General features: G+C 13.4%; 1 protein-coding gene across 1 annotated transcript, besides 20 other annotated features; it reads right to left on the bottom strand. All coding sequences in view use genetic code 6, as the record gives it.

Annotated features, from left to right (window-relative positions):
• Nucleotides 1-121: 121 nt before the first annotated feature.
• Nucleotides 122-154: a microsatellite.
• A 940-nt stretch (nt 155-1,094) lies between these two features.
• Nucleotides 1,095-1,128: a microsatellite.
• Nucleotides 1,129-1,423: 295 nt separating this feature from the next.
• Nucleotides 1,424-1,471: a microsatellite.
• Nucleotides 1,472-3,201: 1,730 nt separating this feature from the next.
• Nucleotides 3,202-3,256: a microsatellite.
• A 44-nt stretch (nt 3,257-3,300) lies between these two features.
• Nucleotides 3,301-3,352: a microsatellite.
• A 185-nt stretch (nt 3,353-3,537) lies between these two features.
• Nucleotides 3,538-3,710: a microsatellite.
• Nucleotides 3,546-3,625: a microsatellite.
• A 32-nt stretch (nt 3,711-3,742) lies between the features above and the next one.
• Nucleotides 3,743-3,789: a microsatellite.
• A 1,116-nt stretch (nt 3,790-4,905) lies between these two features.
• Nucleotides 4,906-4,969: a microsatellite.
• Nucleotides 4,907-4,970: a microsatellite.
• Nucleotides 4,934-4,969: a microsatellite.
• A 304-nt stretch (nt 4,971-5,274) lies between the features above and the next one.
• Nucleotides 5,275-5,305: a microsatellite.
• Nucleotides 5,306-6,580: 1,275 nt separating this feature from the next.
• Nucleotides 6,581-6,699: a microsatellite.
• Nucleotides 6,700-7,251: 552 nt separating this feature from the next.
• Nucleotides 7,252-7,470: a microsatellite.
• Nucleotides 7,269-7,427: a microsatellite.
• Nucleotides 7,269-7,451: a microsatellite.
• Nucleotides 7,471-9,778: 2,308 nt separating the features above from the next.
• Nucleotides 9,779-9,843: a microsatellite.
• On the bottom strand, nt 9,844-11,466 carry IMG5_189320 (two component system histidine kinase, putative; the record flags this gene model as incomplete). The annotated part of the gene is made up of 3 exons (XM_004026794.1): nt 9,844-10,306; nt 10,583-10,979; nt 11,064-11,466. 3 exons carry the CDS (start codon nt 11,464-11,466, stop codon nt 9,844-9,846), a joined length of 1,263 nt encoding a protein of 420 aa, XP_004026843.1.
• A 1,164-nt stretch (nt 11,467-12,630) lies between these two features.
• Nucleotides 12,631-12,679: a microsatellite.
• Nucleotides 12,636-12,674: a microsatellite.
• Nucleotides 12,680-12,714: 35 nt separating the features above from the next.
• Nucleotides 12,715-12,777: a microsatellite.
• Between the last annotated feature and the right edge of the window lie 625 nt (nt 12,778-13,402).

Raw genomic sequence — 13,402 nt, 5'->3', positions numbered from 1 at the left:
TATTTTATATATAGAAGTACACTTCCAATTTTATATTGAAAATCTCATTTTTAAAATTTAAATTTTATTCCTAATTTAAAAAAATTATTAACATTTTATATTTTTTTAATTATAGGTATAAATTTATTATTTTTATTATAATTTTTATTTATAAATAACATAGGTAAAATTATTTACTAAAGAAAAAACTAAAATCAATTATGGAGATTGTTTATAATAATAGCAACTTTACAAAATATGATTTTCTTGAGTATCACGTATTTATAAAAAAAGGCGATTTAGATAAAGTTTATAGGCCAAATGATGATTCATTCTTTTTTTTGGAAGTATTAAATTTAGAAGCGAAAAACAATATGAAATAAAGTTCAATAATATTAGAAATTGGGAGTGGTTCAGGAATATTGATAACTCATTTGATGAATTTTTTATAAAAATATGAAAAAAATGCATTATTAGGAATAGCAACAGATATAAATATAGATGCAAATTTTATAACATAAAGATATGCTTATCATTATAAATAATAACAATTAGAATGCATAAATACAAATATAATAAGTGGATTAAATAAAAGAATGAAAGGGAAAGTTGATGTTATAATTTGTAATCCGCCTTATGTACCCACTGAATAAGATGAAATGGAAAAAACAAAAAAGTATTTATAATAAAAAGATTAATTATTAAAATAAAATAAAATTGAAGAAATGAACTAAATTAATTGCATTGATGCTAGCTATTGTGGAGGCGAAAAAGGAATGGAAATTACTAATTAAATGATTAATGATAGTATCGAATTATTAGCTGTGGAAGGTAATCTTTATTTGTTTTTAATTTAAGAGAACGATGTTTAAGAAATTATTTACAATCTCCAGTCTAAAAATATTAAATGCTAGATTTTGGCTAAATAAAAAAAATATAATGAAATTTAATATATTTTAAAGTGCACAAAAATATAATGATGCATGTCTATTCAAATTCCATATATAATATTTTTAAAAAATAAAGTAAATATTGAAATCAAAAAATCGAATAACTTTATAATTCACACTATTTTTAAGTTAATATTCTTTATTTTCTTAATTAAACAAATCATTCAAAAAATATTATAAATGCAAAAAAAATATAAATCTATCGCACTATACATATAAATTATAGATTGAATTTTATAAAAAAATAAAAATATTTTTACTTTAAATTTGTATATTAATTAAAAATGAAATATTTTATGATATTAAAATTTAAAATTATTATTAATAATATTAAGTCTTTATTAACTTTATTATAAATATTATTTATTTTAATTAATAAATTCATTTGTTATATAAATATAATATTAATTTTAGTTTATATATATAAATTATCATTTTATTTTTGTTATGTTATTTATTTATGTATTTACTCATTATTAATATTAAATAAAATAATAATTTTTTTAAAAAATTTAACCATAATTTAATTTAAAAATATTTAAAAATTTTTTTTTTATAAATATTTATAAAAATACAAAAGAGAAATTAAAAAAATCTAAATGAATATTGAAATACCAATAAAATATTCTCCAAAAATATTATTTTCAAAAGGAGCATTTAAATACTATAATAAATCTGAATAAAAAATATAACTATCATAAGATTAAAACATAAATACTTTAAATTTTTCTCCAAATACAACCACTTAAAGCGATTCTATGATGTAATTTTAAAATCAAAACGATTAAAAATAGATAGAAAATTGTCCTTTGTAAATATTAAAATAATAATTTCCTTTGTATTTTCCTTGTGATTTACCTAAAATGAATGAACTTAGTGCATTTTTAAATATTCCCCTTTAAAAATTTGACTTTAAAGAATAAAAAGAAGAAGAATTTGATGATACATTAGATAAATAAAAAAATAAAATAAAGTTAAGTACAATTGAAAGATAAAAAAAAGTATAAAAATATTTAGAAAAAAAAAAATAGATAATGGAAAAATATTAGATATTCTATTAGAAAAAGCCTAGCTGATTAAAGAGAAAGGATTTAAGGAAGATTTATAAAAAAATCTGATAAAAAATTTGTCTTTAATAATAATATTAATAATATAATAAATTGAAATAATAAAAAGAAAATATAAAATATAAAATTTAAATATAATTAAAAAAATATTATAAATTATTTAAATATATGTATTAATAGATTTTTAAATAGTATTTTATTTATAAATTTTAAATTATTTTTTTAAAAAATTAAAAAAAATCATGTGTAATTCAGTTATTTAAAAATCTTAAATAAATAGCAAAAATAATTTTTTATAAATATTTTAAAAATTTAAATAAATTTGCAATTAATTTAACAAAGGATTTATTGTTTAAATTTTTTATGGATATTTATTTTACTATATAAAAGATTTAAAATGTATTTATAAATTTGCTTATATTCATATTAAAATATATATAAAAAAAATTCAATGATAAGTATATAGAATTAATAATATTCATAAAAAATTGTTATCGAAATATATAATTGTGAATATTTATCATAACAAATATTACAAATTGTTCATTAAAATATCAATATTAGAATTTGAATAATTAAATTATCTTTTTTTTAACTTATCGTTATAGGTAATTAATAAAATCAATTATTAAATTTATCATTATTTTATAATTTTTTAAGTTAAATTAGTCACTTTGTAAATCCAAATTTAATTTTTTGGTATTAAAATTATTCTCATTTTTATCGATAATAGTATTTATATATTTTCTATTAATATTAAAATTAAAATATTAATTATATAGATAATATTAAAAACATTATAATTAATTACTTTTATTAACTATTGTTATTATTTTAATTTGATATGTTTTATTTTTATTATTTAATAATTTTTTTTAATTATTTAAACTATTTTATTATTTTACTTAAAGTGTTTTTCATTTTTTATAACACTTTATTTTTAACTATAAATAAAATAAATATATTCTTATTTCTTAAAAAATGTATATTTACTATTGTAAAAGTAGCAAGCATATTTTTAATGCAATATTAAGAAAAATTGTCTAAATAATTATTTAAATAAAATTATGAATTCTAAAATCAATAATATAATAAAAAATTTAAAAGTAGATTTTATTAAATCAATTTTTTATTTAAATTTTTTAAAAAAGTATATATTTAAGCGACTAAAAAAGCATTTAATAAATCATAAAATAATTTGAATTATATTAATAAAACTAATCGATTAATAAATATTATATAAAAATTATAGATTATAAAGTAGATTTATAAATGTTTTAAAATTTATAGTTTTATACAGCATTATTAAAAAACAAAAAATATAATTAAAAAAAAATAAATGAATTAAAAAAAAATTATTGATAATATAGTAAAATTAATAAAAATAAAGATAATAGTTTTAAATATAATGCTTCACACAAGAAATTAATTTATAATATATTAAATTCTTTAAATCTAAAAAAAGATAATATTAAAATACTAAAAAAAAAAATTAAAGATTTATTTATATAAAAATAATTAATATTTTATAAAAAATAATTTTTTTTTTTTTATTTTTTTATTTATTTATTTATTTATTTATTTATTTATTTATTTATTTATTTATTTATTATATTTTTTAATTTATTTTTCTATAAATTTTTTTTTTTATATTTTCTAATTAGTTTTTAATTCTTCTATCTTTTTTTATATTTTTTTTTAAATTTTTTTTTTTTTTGTAATTTACATTATCTATAGTTTTTTATATTTAAATTTATAATTTTTATTTTGTTTAATATTAATTTTTTTATTTTAAAAATATTATATATCTTTTCTCTCAATTCTTTATATTTTTTTATAAATAAAATTTAACAAAGTTTTATTTATTTTCGTTGCTTTAATTTTATATTTTAATAAAATTTTAATTTATTTAAAATACTTAAAATTTTTATTTAATTTTAATTTTATATTCCTTATTTGTTTTTTTAATTAATGAATACCTTAAAATAAAATATATATATATATATTTTTATTGTGAATTAATTAATTAGAAAAAAATATTTATTTATATATTTTTAATATTATTCAAAATTTAAATAAAAGAATTATTTCAAAATATATAGTTGTTTTTATATAAAAAATAATTATTGTATAAATGGTAAAATAATTAAATTTATATGCTACTATTTATTATTTTATTTTTTTATAGTATTATATAATCTTTTATAGTTTTATGGTTCTTGTTTTTTCTTTTCAAGTTTTTTATTTTGAATTTATACTAAAAAATTTGTTCTATTTGTTTTTTTTGTTTTTTTAATTTAATCCTCAATTTTATTTTTTACTCTTAAACAAATAGTTCTTCGCTACGTTTAAATTTGTTAGACTTTTTAATAAAATAGGTTCGCCTTTTTATCAAATTCTAAAAACACTTATTTATAGTTATAAAAATATATAAATTTAATTTAAAATAAAAAATATACTTTGTATCTATATCTATTTTTTATTCATTCAATTCATTTTAATATTTTTTTAACTTAAATATATCATGATCTGGTTTAAAACAAAATAATTATTCATGTTATTATTAGTTAGATGGCATATATATGGGGTTAATACAAAGATCAACAGGAGAAACCAACTTCATAATCTATTATAATACTTAAATAGAGTTAAAATTAAAATTTGTAATAACTTTTTACTTAAAAATTTCTTTTTTAGGTAAAAGAACTATTCCTTAAGCCATTTAAATTATGTCTCTTATAGAAAAGGCTGTTTATTTTTTAATTAATTGGTGGTATAATTAATCATAATCTATCATATTTAAATAAGCATTTTCATAATTCTTAAAAAGGAAATTAATTCTGTATTTACAATATATAAAGTAATTTTATTATTTAAATCAAGATTCAGTTTTTTATTTTTTGTTTTCTATTAATTTAATTTAATTTAATTTAATTTATTAAATTAAATTAAATTAAATTAAATTAATATTAATAAATAATTATTTTTATTTTTATATATTATATATTTTAAACATATTACTATTTGTATATAATTTTTTTTATATTTCATAATATAATTATATAATATTTTACTTAAATAACATATATTTTCAAATTTACCATAATTTTTTAATATTTTAAATATTATTTTTCTTAAATATTTTTATTTTTTCTGTTTTTTTATGGAAATATAACAATAAAAAAAAACCGCTAATCATTTTTTCTCCTATTTTTTATGTTTTTTGAATTTAAAATATCATACGCATTAAAAATAAAAAAGCATTAGATCAAATAATATTTTACATTTTTTTTTTTTACTATTTTTTTTATATTAAACTAAGTTTAATTTAAAGTTAATTTATATTTCATTACATTATTTATTTATTTTTTTAGTAATACAACTTATATATTATATTTATTTTAAATTTAAATTTTTTAACACATATAATTATATTAAAATATTATAAAAAAAATAATATTTTAAATTTTTTTATATTTATTTAAAATAGAAAAAATTTAATTAATATAAATTTTAGTAAATCAAGAGACAAAATATATTTTTAATTTGGTACAAAAGAAATATAATTTTAATAAGATATTCTTTTAATTCAATAAAATTTCTTTATAAATTATAAATATTTATAAATAAAAAAAATTATAAATAAAATTTAAAAAAATGGCTGAATCTATAAAAAAAAAAAGTTAACTTACAATTATTATATATTAAAAACTTATAAATATTATAAATAATTTACTTAATTAATCAATATTTATTTAAAAATTTTAAATATCATAATTTTTTATTTATAAATAAAAGATTGGGCTGATATTTAAGATGATAATAGTGAAGATAATGCTTCCCCTAAAAGGCAAAGTCCTTAGTAAGATTAATTAAATCAATAAAATTAAAATTATGTGGTTGAATATAAACTATAACCATCTGAAGATAAATAATCTAAACCATATTCTGTGTATAATAAAAATAATAAGTATTAAAATAAAATTATTTAAAATCCTAAACATTAATATCCATTATTTACTCGTAATAAAAATTAATTTAATAATTTATAATTTCTATTTAATATTAGCTGAACAAATAATCTAAGAATTGAATAAATAAAATTTTAAAAATTATTATATTCATTGTTTTTAAGTTAACGGAAGTATAGAAGAGTTTAGATCTTAATTTTAATAAGAAGAATTTAAATATGAAACAACAGTTTAAAAAAAAAATGGTCATATTGATTTGAAGTTTCCGAATAAAGAAGATGCAATAAATTTTATATAAAATCATTAAAAATATGTAAAAAAAATATATTTATAAATAAAAAAATAAATTTATATAACATACATTTAATTTTTATATATATTTAGAAGATTAACGATAAAAATATAAAAGTGAATTTAGGAGCACCTTAAAAACATAATAATAAAAATTTTGAAGAAAATAATAATAGAGTATCAAAGACAAACTACAATAATTATAAAAGTTTTTAAAATATAAATTATTAGGGTAACAATTTTCAAGGTAATAATATGTAAAATTAAAGAGATAGAAAACAATATAAATAAAATAATGATGATTTTTAATAAATAAACTATAAATAACAATAAAAATATGATAATAATAAAATAATAACTAAAGTTAATATGAAGATTAATAATAATAATAAACATAATAATAATAATAATAATAATAATAATAATAATAATAATAATAATTTTGATAACAATTAATAATATAAGCCTATGGGTTTTATTAATAAAAAAAAAGATTCTAATGTCTAAAATAATGAACATTCTGAAATTAAATCTCCTATCTTATTCGGAGTTGATGGAAATGCTAAATTTATTGAATTATAATAAAAGCAAGATGTATTAAAAAAAACTCAAGAATAATCCAGTAATATTTAATTATCAAATAATAACAACTAATAATAATTAATTTAAGATTAATAAAATAATTGTTAATTAGTATAAAAAAATTAAAATAATTAAATTTAATAAGAATCTTAACTAAAAGATAATAGCCAAAAAATAATCTATAAAAAAAAAATGATATCTATTAAGGTAAGTAAAGTAATAATTAAAATTAAGAACATTATAATTAATAATTGAATAAAAACAAAAACAGTAATAATAAGAACTATAATTAATAATAAAATAGAGGAGGATATAGAAATAAATTTTAAGAAAATACCAATAACCAAAGTTTATAGATAAATGATATTTAGAATTAAGTGTCTAATACACAAAATCAAGTAGTTTATTAATAATAAAATGAATAAAACTAATAAAAATAAAATTTCAAAAATTAATAAAGATAAAATTCAGAAATGCAATAAAAATAATATATAGATAATTAATAAAAATAAAACACCGAAAATTAATAAAAATAAAACACCGAAAATTAATAAAAATAAAATCCAGAAATTTAATAAAAATAAAATATACAAGTTTAATAAAAATAAAATTTTGAAATTAATTAAAATAGAGATAATGAATAAAATAAATAATTTAGATAAAGAGATAATTATTATCAAAACAATAATGATAATTATAGAGGAAATAATAACTTTAACAAAAATTATAACAATAATACAAATAGTAGAGATTAAAAAAAAAAAAGTAATAGAAACGAATAATTAGGAAATAACTATTAAGGTGGAAATTAAAGAAATGATAAGTACTAAAAATATGAAGAAAAAAAGGATAATGAAATTGTATTTTTTTATTTTTAATGGATATATTATTTTATTAAAAAATAAATTTAAATTTAATATATAGATTTATGAAGAAAAGTAAGGAAATTAAACCAACAATAATCATTAGCCATAAAATTTAAATTAATAAAATTATAAAAAAAAGGATAATTAAGATAATGAATGGATTTAAGTTCCTGTAAATATTTTTTTTATTTAATTTTATATTAATTAATAATTATTTTAGACTAAAAAATAAAATAATGATGACGAATAGAAAATTAGTTAAAATAAAGTATTTATTTTTTATAAAGCAAATATATATTTAATATTAATTAAAAAAAGAATCTTAATTAGAATAGAAATATAAAACAGAAATAAATTTATGTTTAAAAAAATCAAGATACTCAAAAGAACTTCGAAAACAATTTTAATTAATAAAATTGAGTTAAAAATTCAAATTAAAATAAATGATTGAAAAAATAAAATTATTTAATTATATAAAAATTTTATGTTTGATTTTTTTTAAAAAAGGATTAATACCTTAAAATTTGAAATAACTACCTACATTCTTTTGTTTTTCGTTTATAAAAAATGACATTATCCACTTTTCTTATAGAAATCAGATTTTAACTAATTAAAAAATATTCATATTAAATAAGTTCGACTATTCACTTTTATTATTTAATTTTAGTAAAATATATATCATTTTATGATTTTTTTGTCAATAAATTATTATTAAAATTTCATGAGAGGGTTCTTAATAAATATAATCAAAACGTTTTTTGTTTAATATAAAATTAGGCTTTGAATTTTCACAATAAATAAATTAATTTAAAAATTAAATTATTTATAATTTTCAAAAAAATAATAATATAATATTATAAAATAATTTTTATTTATTAAAAAATAATAAATTATATTTTATTTATTCAATAAGATTTTTATAACTTATTATTTATTTGAATATAGATATTTTTCAATTAGAAAACGTTTATTATCTATATAATTACTTTAATTATCTAATTTCTTATTCTTAATTCATCATTTATTGCGTTATTTATTAAACTTTTACTTAAATTTAATTTTTTATTGTTTCCGTGATATCTTTTTCCATTTATTCAATTTAAATAAAATGATTTTTTTCTATTTCTTTTTCTTTTTAATCAAAATTTATATTAATTTTTGAAATCTCTTATTTTAATTATTAAACTTGTAATTTCAAATATTGATTATCTTTTTCAATTTAAGAAATTTCAATACATTTGCAATTTAATTAATTATTAAGGTTTTCTTATTATTCTTTAGAATTATTAATTTCAGACTATAAATATGATATTTATAAATCTAAAAATTATTTTTTTTAATTTAATTCTTGAATTTCTTAATTAAAATTTATATCAATTAAATCTTTTTTATTTCCCTTGTTAATTTCTTAAATGATTTCACCAAATTTATCAAAAAAAATTTTCATTTTTTTATTCATTATAATTTGGCATGAGAATTCATTCTCCAAACCTTCTTTTTTTAATAATTCTACGCATTTTAGGTGATTTACTTTTGATATTTACTCAATCTTTCTAAATAAAATGTCTTAAAAATAAAGAAAGTTATAAAGTTTTTGAATGCATTCTTCACTCGTTTTAACATTCATTTGTTCATAAAAACTTTTAAAATTTGTTATTTATTATTTACATAAATAATAATTAGTAACTTGTTCTTTAGTATTTTCATATTTGAAATATTATTAATCAGTAAAAATTTTAATGGTTTCTATTTATTATTTTATTTCGTTTAAAAATTAATCTTCATTTTATTAAATGTCAATTAAATCTAATTTAAAAAATTACTAATTTATTTATTCATTTATTTTAGCTTTAATTTATTAGCCTTATATATGAAAAAAGTTATCATTTTATTTCATTTTTTTTAATTAATGTTAGATTATTATTAATTTAAAATATTATTATTATAATTAATTAATTTTTATATTTTATAAATATTAAAAAATTAATTTATTTAAAAATAAAATGTAGAGTAAATAAAATTATTTTGATTTTTAAATAAATAAATTAGATTTTTTATCAAAAAAAATATAAAATATATTATATTTTTTATAATTTTATTAATATATGTATGTATTTATAATATTATTAATTATTATTCATATCCATCTTTCTAAAATTTTGTTTAAATCTTTTTGTATTAAAGGTTTAGTAATATAATCAATCATCCCATTTTCAATAGCTCTTTATTTATCTTATTCAGTACTATAAGCAGAAAATCCAATAATTGGGCAACTCTAAATAGGTATTTCATTTTTTTTTAATAAGCCAATGATTTTTTAAGTTGATTCGTATCCATCCATTACAGGCATTTATATATCCATAATAATCATTTTATAATACGGACAACAATTTTTACATTCAATTCTGTTTTTTACAGCTTTTAAGGCTTCTAAACCATCAGAAGCACTATTAGAATTAAAACCATATTATTAAAGAGTTTTTTTAAGAACAAAAATATTAAATAAATTATCATCAACAATTAAAATTTATGAATGATTACAATTTTAGCTACTGTTTTAAGTACTCTTCATTTACAAATTATTTTTATTTTATAAAATACTTTTTTATGCTTTTAATTATTAAAAATCGGGCTTTTACTTTAATTGAGTATTTATTTGAAGATTATTTAAAAAATAGGGCTTATTATTATTTTAGATATGTTTATTGATTTTATAATTTTTTTCAATCTCTATTTTAGTATTACTTTCAGGCGTTTATTTAGGGATTTATATTTTTATTGAAGAACCATTACTTATTTATAAAAATTAAGAATCTTATATTTAAATGTTATTAATGTTTTTATTTATATTTTAGTTATTATTATTATTTTATTACATTACTTAAATATTATTTTAATAATTTTTATCTTATAAATCGATTAATGTCATATAAAATGTGGAACCTTTTCCAACTTCAGATATTACTTTTATTGCTTAGTTTTACTATTCATATACACATAATTCGCATGCTATTTGATTGCTTACTGTTAATCCCATTCCAAAATTTGTTTATTTATTAAAAGATCTGCTTTGAATATTTAATTAGTTATCCATATTAAAAATCGAACTAAATTTATATTCTTCTATACCTCTACCAGTATCTTAACATTCTATCTTTATTAATTTTGGGTTTTCTTAGATTTTTGTTATAGTTAGTATTATTTCTCCTTTTTCTGTATATTTAAGAGCATTTGTAAGTAAATTTAATATTATTTATTATACTCTTCCTTAGTCTGAATATATATAAAATTCTTAATCATTTGAATTTAAATCTTATTAAATATATTGGAATTGTTTTTTTACATATAAAAGTTAACCATCTTCTAAAAATTATATTTCTTATTTATAATTAGGGCAATTAAAAATCATTTTTAGGGATATTTTTTTTAACTAGGCTTAGATTGAAATCAAAAGTGTAGTTTATTGTAAAATTTTATTTAAATCAATTTATTCTATGTTTAAATTTAATTTTGAATTTTAGATAAGTTGATAATCAATAAAATCATTAATAACACTTAATAAAATATTATTTGAATATAAAATTGGATTCAGAAATTATTTTATTTCTTAAGTTAAATCTTTACTTTGTAAATGTTCTTTCATTAACTAAATCATATTAATAGAACAATTTAAAGGTGTTATTAATTCATGTTAAAATCCTTAAATAACTTTCATATTTAAATCTGACCTTCTAATAGTTTTAAAAATTATTAATTGCATTAACTCATTATTTTTATATATTTAAAAAAGTAAAACTTTATAATCTTTATTTAAATGGTTTACATATAAACAATGAGTTTATTAAATTTATTTATTTTTTTAATTTTGTTGCTACTTATTTTAATTAAACTATTATTCTATTAAATAATAAATAGATTACTATGGATTTTACTGAATTTGTTTAATTTTCTTTTTTTCGCTTTAATTTAATTTTTTATCAATAGAAATCTTATGTTAATTTTCAATAATTTAAAATATTTAATAAATTTTAATTTATTTAATTTAATTTTATATTTCATTTAGTTATATTGTATTTTCAAATATTTTTTATTTTAAATAAGTAATTTAATATTCATATTTCTATCAAATAAAATGGCTTTTTTGTATAAGTTTTAATGAATTAATTTTTAAAAAGTTAAATTTTCTATTTATTTTATTAAGAAACTTAAAATATATATAATACATAAATAGTTTAAAAAAGGTAACAAATATAATACTTTATAGTATATTTCTCGTTCAAAAGTTTAAATGATGTAAATTATAATATATTCTATTAAAAAAACTAATGTTACTGTAAAATACATAATGTTTTTGCCTTTTAATTAATTTTTTAATAAAGAAAGCATTGATTAAATTGATTTAATTTTTGCTATTCAATTTTTTTATTTATTCTTCCTTTAATTTTATTTTTATTTTTTATTATTAATTTAAAATTATTCTATTCAAAAAAAATATATCAATAAAATCAAATTAACATAATTATATATATTAAAATTATAATTTAAATTTTTATCGAAATAAAAATAGTAATTTTTTTTTATTTATAATTAAATTTTTTAATCGTATAATTGGATAATTTATGAGATATTAATTGTATAAAATTTCTAATTTCATATAGATTTTTAATTAATTTAAAAACAAAATTATTTATATAATAATAAAATAAATAAGATAATCCGTATTGGTTAAAATAATAATATTTTTTATTTATTTCAAAAAAAAATTTAAATATATACAAATTAAAGTAATTTTATTTTCAACTTATAAGTTGACAAAAAGACAAGAATATAAAAAACTTTTATGTTTCCAAGTATATATAAATTAACTTATTATAAATTTAATAATCAAAAATATATTAATTATATTGAAAAAAATTATTAAGATTATAAAAATATTTATATAAAAAATAAATAATTTTAAAAAAAATATAAATTATAATTTTAATTTTATAATTAATTTTTTTGTTTAAAAAATAAATAATACTAAAATAAATTTTTAAAATTAATATAATATAAAAAAATATTTTGTAAACTATATAAAATTAAAATAATATATATACTATTTATATTTTATTATTTCTTAATATTATATTTTAAATTGAACCAAAAAAAGGCCAATATTTATTATTAGACTTTTTTTTTGATTAAATCAAAAAAAAATAATGAACAAATATTTGAAATACAAAATATATATTTAATAATAATAAAGTTTTATTATATTTGAAATTAAAAATTATTACTATTTACTTTTTCTATTTTTATACTGCGAGAATTAAATTGGACATTTTAAAATAGAGTATATATAAATCTTATTTTCTAATTCATTTGTAATTTAATTTATTTATTTTTTAAAATATACATTAATAAATAAAAATATTTTTTTATTTTATGTGTTTAAATATTATATACATTTTTTAATTAATTGCTTAGAAATATTTATTTATACTATTTTAGATTAAAATCAAATAAACTATGATATTTTTTAATGGTAAACATAATATAATTCATATTTTCATTAGAAATTTATTTAATATAAAAATTATGTTTTATATTTAATAAATAAATAATTAAAATATTTCAAAATATATAAAATAATAATTATTATTATAATTAAATTCAATAAAGTAGCTAAACTTAAATAGTAAAATTAAACTTAA

This window comes from Ichthyophthirius multifiliis (assembly GCF_000220395.1).
Source record: "Ichthyophthirius multifiliis unplaced genomic scaffold scaff_1120509251362, whole genome shotgun sequence".
NCBI classification, from domain to species: Eukaryota; Ciliophora; class Oligohymenophorea; order Hymenostomatida; genus Ichthyophthirius; species Ichthyophthirius multifiliis.
The sequence above is the reverse complement of the archived record's forward strand: the minus strand, read 5'-3'. Positions and strand labels throughout refer to the sequence as shown.